Source organism: Coregonus lavaretus, assembly GCF_964263955.1.
Source record: "Coregonus lavaretus genome assembly, chromosome: 15".
NCBI classification, from domain to species: domain Eukaryota; kingdom Metazoa; phylum Chordata; class Actinopteri; order Salmoniformes; family Salmonidae; genus Coregonus; species Coregonus lavaretus.
The window spans coordinates 43,263,434-43,271,240 of record NC_140002.1 but is presented as its reverse complement, the minus strand read 5'-3'; the positions used below and the strand labels follow the sequence as shown (position 1 = coordinate 43,271,240).

General features: G+C 50.7%; 1 protein-coding gene across 1 annotated transcript; it reads right to left on the bottom strand.

The window, feature by feature from the left end:
• Positions 1-553: 553 nt before the first annotated feature.
• On the bottom strand, positions 554-3,775 carry LOC311143007 (NHS-like protein 2; the record flags this gene model as incomplete). Its single annotated transcript, XM_084178800.1, has 3 exons — positions 554-1,006; positions 1,284-1,425; positions 1,615-3,775. The coding sequence occupies 3 exons, from the start codon at positions 3,773-3,775 to the stop codon at positions 784-786; spliced, it is 2,526 nt and encodes an 841-aa protein (XP_084034926.1). The 3' UTR covers positions 554-783.
• Positions 3,776-7,807: the final 4,032 nt, after the last annotated feature.

The following is a 7,807-nucleotide window of genomic DNA, read 5'->3' as shown; positions in this document are numbered from 1 at the left end:
CTTGGATGGAGCCCCAGGCCGAGGGAGATTGACAGGTCTTTTGTGTTTCTTCCATTTGCGAATAATCGCACCAACTGTTGTCACCTACTCACCAAGCTGCTTGGCGATGGTCTTGTAGCCCATTCCAGCCTTGTGTAGGTCTACAATCTTGTCCCTGACATCCTTGGAGAGCTCTTTGGTCTTGGCCATGGTGGAGAGTTTGGAATCTGATTGATTGATTGCTTCTGTGGACAGGTGTCTTTTATACAGGTAACAAGCTGAGATTAGGAGCACTCCCTTTAAGAGTGTGCTCCTAATCTCAGCTCATTACCTGTATAAAAGACACCTGGGAGCCAGAAATCTTTCTGATTGAGAAGGGGTCAAATTCTTATTTCCCTCATTAAAATGCAAATCAATTTATAACATATTTGACATGCGCTTTTCTGGATTTTTTTGTTGTTATTCTGTCTCTCACTGTTCAAATAAACCTACCATTAAAAATTATAGACTGATCATTTCTTTGTCAGTGGGCAAACGTACAAAATCAGTAGGGGATCAAATACTTTTTTCCCTCACTGTAAGCAATACACAGCTGGCCAACATGTTGTCATATTTACAGTTAGAAATGACCTCTATACGCTGTATTGCCATCACAGAAACAAGTTGTCAGTGTAGCACGTAAAGCAATATTAACAATAGCCCCTCCCCTTGTCCCTGATTGTCCACAATACTCTCATGCCCCATATTGAGTGAAAAGTGTTTGCAACACTGTGAGACACATAAACATTGGAGTTGTTTGATGCTCTACGGTTGACCGACCAATGGTTTGGTACTCTTCAGCAGTTCAGCGGCTGACAGTCTCTCCCCAGAGCCGTGTTTATTGCTCCTCCGCCTCTGCAGAAAAGCCATGAAGTTGTCATTTTTGGAGCTTGTCTTCTGGACAACCCCCTGGGTGCCTTTAATTGGGGATCCGTAACCCTGCCTGCTGTCAGCTGTTTCTTTGCGACCCAGTAGTTTCTTCTTGGACCTTAAAAAAGGGAGGCCGAAAGTCGGCCATTTTAACACACTTGTGATGAAGATCTTTTTTTTTGAAAAACAACCGTAAAATGAAAATAATTCTGACAACATATTTCTTTGTAAAGTGTTGTAATGTTTGTTATTTGTTGGATGAAATTATGTAACTAATTTAGTACGCATGAATGTGAACAGAGCCCATCTCTGTATCTCTTTTACTTACATAACATGGGTAGTTTGTTTTGTGTGTCTGTCACAATTCTATTTTGGGGAAAAATAAGTCCCATTACCTGTGTATGATGGTGAATAGGTCCTCAGTAGTTGGCTGTGAGGAGTTGTGATCAAACTCTTCCTCCTCCTGCTCCCTGAGGCACAGTGTTCTCATCTGGGGCATTGCCCTCCTCTCCTCACAGTTCTCATCTAGGAAGAATCCTGTTGGAAAAATATAACACAGTATCATTTCCATTACCTCATTCAAGAGCTAACTCTTTGTTTAAGAACTAACTCATGCCATCTACATATAATTTGTACATATTGATTCAATATTAACAACATACTATAAAGATGGTTACAGATGATGGTTACAAATAGCATGCGGAGTTCAAAACTATTGAAGAATACCATCTCTTATACTGTAACGGTTGAGATCTTGTCCAGTAGAGTCTTTGTCTCTGTATGCACTGGCAGGAGACTGGTATGCAGTGGCAGGAGACTGGTAAGCACTGGCAGGAGAGTGGTATGCAATGGCAGGAGCCTGGTAATCACTGGCAGGAGCCTGGTAATCACTGGCAGGAGCCTGGTAATCACTGGCAGGAGACTGGTATGCACTGGCAGGAGACTGGTATGCAGTGGCAGGAGACTGGTATGAAGTGGCAGGAGACTGGTAAGCACTGGCAGGAGACTGGTAAGCACCACTGGGCCCAGACCAGACATGGCTCCTATTACTCTCCTGTCCCAGTGAGCTGATGGAGGGCATGAAGAGGACATCCGGTTTCTTTGCGACTGGAGGGGGAACCAACTTCTTCTTCCTATCCAGTTCAGCTAGGAGAAATGTGGTCCTGGTGGGAGAGGTCCTTCTCACGTCCCTGGTCTCTAAATGGCAGGAGGCGGGTGGTGGGTGTGGGTCAATCACATCATACTGTTGCCTGTCTACAGCTGGCTGCCTCTGAACCATAACACTATCACTGGCAACATGAGGAGGCTGGTGCGTTCTTTTAGGCTTGGGTCTCCTTTCCACCATATACATGTCCCCCTGGCTTTCTCTTGGTGAGGCTGGAAGGGTCTCTGAGAAATGAGTAGAGACGGAGGAGGCCTTTCCCAAATGTATCGGTAGCCATTTGTGTGCAGGTGGCTTAGCAGCAACAGGTGGTTTAGCTTTAGGACTGTGGTGGACCAGTGGGCAGCTCTCCAGCTCCTGTTCCTGTTCCTGCTCCTCCTCCCTGATGACTTCAGGTGAGCCCTCCAGGCCTTTGTCAGAGTCGGAGCTGCTGACAGAACGCAAACGCACATTGCTGAGCTCCTCCTGGGTCACCACCGGCATCACCATCATGCTGGAGCTCAGCCTCTGTCTGGGTCTGGTAGTGCCAGACGACCCAGAGGACTCTGAGTGGCGCCGGGTGGCTTTGGGTTTGACCGCCGCTGGGTCTGGGAGTGGAACGACCCCTGGCAACTCCAGGGACAGCCGCAGCCTGCTGGTCCTGGCTCTGGGGTGGGTGGGCGAGGTGGAGGACTTGGGGCGCATCCTGCAGCCCAAGGGGGAGGGTCCCATGATGGCAGACATGAGGACAGGAGGGGGAGGAGTCTCACAATGAGAGCTGGACTGGCCACTGGAGGGGGAGACTGGGGCAGGTTGTTGGAAGGGGGACTGCTTACAAGTTAGAGACTGTGGGGATTGCAAGGGGGGAGGAGGTCTGACCGATTCTGATCTGCTGGGGGCTTTTTTGCACTCACTTACAGTAATACCCATAGCAGGACCTGAGCTTGACATGGGACAGCAGGGCTCAATAGATCTTACTTCACGTAGTTGCCCATTGTTGTTTACTGGTGGCCCAACCAGAGCCTGTACAGGCTGAGCAGGGGACTGCTCCAGGCCCAGCTCATCCTCTGTCCTCGGTGTGGAGATGAGGATGAGGTCAGGCAGGAAGGAGTCATGGGGGGCAGGGTCCCTGTCGATGTAAAGGCTCTTAGTCCTGTTGTCTCTGAGCTTGGAGGCAGATTCTCTCCTGAGGGACACGCTACGGGTTGGCGGCGCCGGCCTCCTCTTTGTCTTCCTTAGGATGATGCTGCGGGACCGCGACCGCGGACCACCGTGATCAGGGGAGAGGTCTGGGCTCAACCGGTTGGCGTCGCCTCTGCTAGTGTCCTCTGAGCTGTTGTCAGGGCATAGGTGGACATAGCTGTCACATCTGCGTCTGGGAGGGATTGGGTTTGAGGCAGTGGCTGCGGAGAAGGAGCGTCCGTGAAACCCAGGGTTGTATGCTGGCAGGACCAGCTCCTCATTTTGAATGGGGTTGGCTATATTACACTCCCTTTCAGTGTTGGCAGTGGCAGAGAACCCAGAGGATGTTGAGGCGTGGGGGCCAATCTGCTGGGACTGGGAGTTCACAGAGGCCTCTGAAAGGTGGCATATGTTGGCAGCATGTTGGCATGGGGACTTTACCACGTCAGGGCAAGGGGACATCATGTTTGGTTGGCATAATGGGGCGTCCCAGTTGGGGGTGAAGGTGGAGCCTTTGGGCCCATTCCAGGGCTGACTGGTACACATCAGGGCCCTGTGCTCCATGGCATCAGAGACAGGCCTGAGAGTAGGCAGATCACAGGCTGATTGGCTGAGCAGAGATGGATCCTTGGTGAGATGGCTCCTCTTTAGAGAACAGGGTTTCACTATTCATTCAGCTGGATGTGACCTAAGGGGATGAGAAGAGAGAAGAAATAAGTTGTGTGAGTGCGAGCATAGTGGGGTGTTCATCTTGGTTTCAGAAATAAAACCAATATATGCTATTCTGCCTTTTGTTCATTTCCCTTTTGAATTAAGCCATAGTCCTTTGAGTACAAAGATACTGTATATAAAGAGATAGTGGGAGAGGGGCGAGAGAGAGCTGTGGCTAGAGAGAAGGAAGCACGTCAGAAAATATGTCTGCCTATCTTGGTCTTGTGCTTGATAAAGAAAGAGTGGGTGTTTGCCATGGCAACTGCTACCTGTTCATCCATAGTCAGAGCACAAAAACACTCCCAGATGAGATCTATACTGCGTGATGTCTGGTTTCTCACCATTTACACCGCATTGGATGAACAAGCTATGCAAAAGCTATTCCAGTGATCATGAGAAGAAAAAAAAACATGGCCATTGATAAAAGGGAAAGAGTGTGTTAAAAAATTAACATTTTGATTGCGGTAGATTGACGAAATCTATTAAGAAGACCACCCAGTTATATATTGAACAGGAATAAAGAGATGGTAAGAGCATTGTAGTAATAGTTTCAAGGCTAGTATGATGAGTGTTGCTTTGAGATCTACACATCCAACAATGGAATACTTGATAACAAGTCTCAGCGCAGTCAGAGAGAGTGTGGATGAAGTTAGCCAATGAAGATGGTCAATGCTGTTTCATGGGGAAATTATCCTCTGTTATTGTTGGAGAGGGCCCCTGCTTTTGGGACAATTAGTAGGGTAACGACTGGTGTGTACAGCTGCTTATGGAATCCCCCCGCTTTCATTGCTGGACTAAACGTTTCTTCTTTCATTCCCTTTTCATCACCTGCTTTCTCTCTTGACAACTCTCTGAACAATATACTGTTTAGGAAAAACTAGATTAACACTTTCTTTCTTGGAAATGGTATGTGGGTTATGATGTATTCAAGAGCTCATTTTTGCATGGGTCAGTTGAATTGAATCACTTTTTGACAGCACCCCTTTTGATTTGAACGAAACCTTCCATACATATTTGCCCATTTTACATTTTACATTTACATTGTAGAAGTGCTCAGAAAGGGACTTTTTGGACCTGAATGCCAAAACATTCAGGAGATAAAGGTGCTGAAAGTTGACCCATTTTGCATACCCTACCATACCATGAGACATCCATGTCTTCATCACTGGAAAAGATTAACGGTTGAGATAGATATCATTTAAAAGCTTACAAACAGGGTTGCCAAACTATTTAGTTTTTTGTCTTTAATGTCAATTATCTAAAAACATGTAAACTCTGATTTTTTTCATATTCACATATGTTGTAGCTTAGACCATACTTTACATTATCTGAGGTATTTTTGATGTGCCTGCCATCGGTTGAGACACAACATTGCTCTTGAACACAGGATGGGTGTCATGTTTTGGCTGATAAATGTACTAAAATGGGAATACAATTGACATTTTAACTTTCAAATGGTACCACAAAGATGGTTGAAGGTCCACACATCAGAGAATGTTGACTTGAATGGGAATATTTGTTGTTTTAAATTATACCGTCAATCCTCCATATGAAACCTATTGAAATCATAGAAATATAGATCATAGAATAGACATTACCATTTAAATTGACATTTGACTGTCACGATCGTTGACTGAAGACACGGACCAAGGCGCAGCGTGATAAGCGTACATCTTTATTGATCGTACTTAACTCACGACAAAACCAAAACAACAAACCAAACGATACGTGAAGTCCTGAGGTTATCACACAACAAACCTTTACGGAACAAGATCCCACCAAGACTAGTGCAAAACAGGCTGCCTAAGTATGGTCCCCAATCAGAGACAACGAGCTACAGCTGCCTCTGATTGGGAACCACCCTGGCCAACATAGATCAAACGATCTAGAACAAAAACATAGAAAAACTAAACATAGCAAATCCACACCCTGGCTCAACATTTAAGAGTCCCCAGAGCCAGGGCGTGACAGTACCCCCCCCCCCCCAAAGGCGCGGACTGCGACCACGCCACACAAACACAAGAGGGTAGGGGCATTCCGCCTCGGAGGCGGATCCAGCTCCGGGCGTGACCACCACTCTCTCTCTACCCCCCCGTTGCGCCCCTGATCTGGTCCCGCTGGCCGGAGCTGGACTCGACACCGGTGGAGCGGATTGCTCTGGCTCCGGAGTGGATCCGCTGACTGGAGTTGGACCGGACCCCGGTGGAGCGGATTGCTCTGGCTCCGGAGTGGAGCAGCTGACCGGTGCCGGACCAGGCACCAGTGGAACAGGCACGGGCCGTGCCGGACTGGACACACGCACCACTGGCTTGGTGCGGGGAGCAGGAACGGGCCGGACCGGGCTGACGACGCGCACCACTGGCTTGGTGCGGGGAGCAGGAACAGGCCGGACCGGGCTGGCGACGCGCACCACTGGCTTGGTGCGAGGGACAGGAACAGGCCGGACCGGGCTGGCAACGCACACCACCGGCTTGGTGCGAGGGACAGGAACAGGCCGGACCGGGCTGGCGACGCACACCACTGGCTTGGTGCGAGGGACAGGCACAGGCCGGACCGGGCTGGCGACGCGCACCACTGGCTTGGTGCGAGGGACAGGAACAGGCCGGACCGGGCTGGCGACGCGCACCACTGGCTTGGTGCGGGGAGCAGGAACGGGCCGGACCGGGCTGGCGACGCACACCACTGGCTTGGTGCGAGGGACAGGCACAGGCCGGTCCGGGCTGGCGACGCGCACCACTGGCTTGGTGCGAGGGACAGGAACAGGCCGGACCGGGCTGGCGACGCGCACCACTGGCTTGGTGCGGGGAGCAGGAACGGGCCGGACCGGGCTGACGACGCGCACCACTGGCTTGGTGCGGGGAGCAGGAACAGGCCGGGCTGGACTGGGAACACGCAACATTGGCTTGGTGCGGGGAGCAGGAACAGGCCGGGCTGGACTGGGAACATGCACCATTGGCTTGGTGCGGGGAGCCGGAACGGGCCGGGCCGGACTGTGGAGGCGGACTGGAGGTCTGGAGCGGAGAGCTGACACAACCCGTCCTGGCTGAATGCCTATTTCCACACAATATGTGTGAGGCATCAGCACAGGACGTACAGGGCTGTGCACTCGTACTGGCGCTACAGCACGTGGCACTGGCGCAGGATATACGGGACAGAGGAGGGGTACTGGAGGCCACGAGCGTTGAGCCGGCACACCCCGTCCTGGCTGCATGCCCACCTTAGCACGACACGTGCGTGGTTCTAGCACAGGACGTACAGGACTGTGCCGGAACACTCGCGGCACAGTATGTGGCTCCGCATAACACGGAGGCTGCCCAGTCTCACGCTTCCTAGCCTGAGTACGGGGAGTTGGCTCTGCTCTAACTCTAGGCTCCGCCAACCACCCTTTTAGCCCCCCAAAAATTTTTTATTGGGGCTGTCTCTCGGGCTTCCTCCCCGGCCGGTACCCTCTGCGTTGCCGCTGCTCCTCTCTGTAGCGCGCCTCCACAGTCTCCTCTCCTGCCTGGGCATTCACCTTTGCCCATGGCCCTTTCCCCGCGAATATCTCCTCCCAAGACCACCATTTGCCCACCTGCGACATCGCCATCTTCTCCTCCTGGGCACGCTGCTTGGTCCTCTTATGGTGGGATCTTCTGTCACGATCGTTGACTGAAGACACGGACCAAGGCGCAGCGTGATAAGTATACATCTTTATTGATCGTACTTAACTCACGACAAAACCAAAACAACAAACCAAACGATACGTGAAGTCCTGAGGTTATCACACAACAAACCTTTACGGAACAAGATCCCACCAAGACTAGTGCAAAACAGGCTGCCTAAGTATGGTCCCCAATCAGAGACAACGAGCTACAGCTGCCTCTGATTGGGAACCACCCTGGCCAA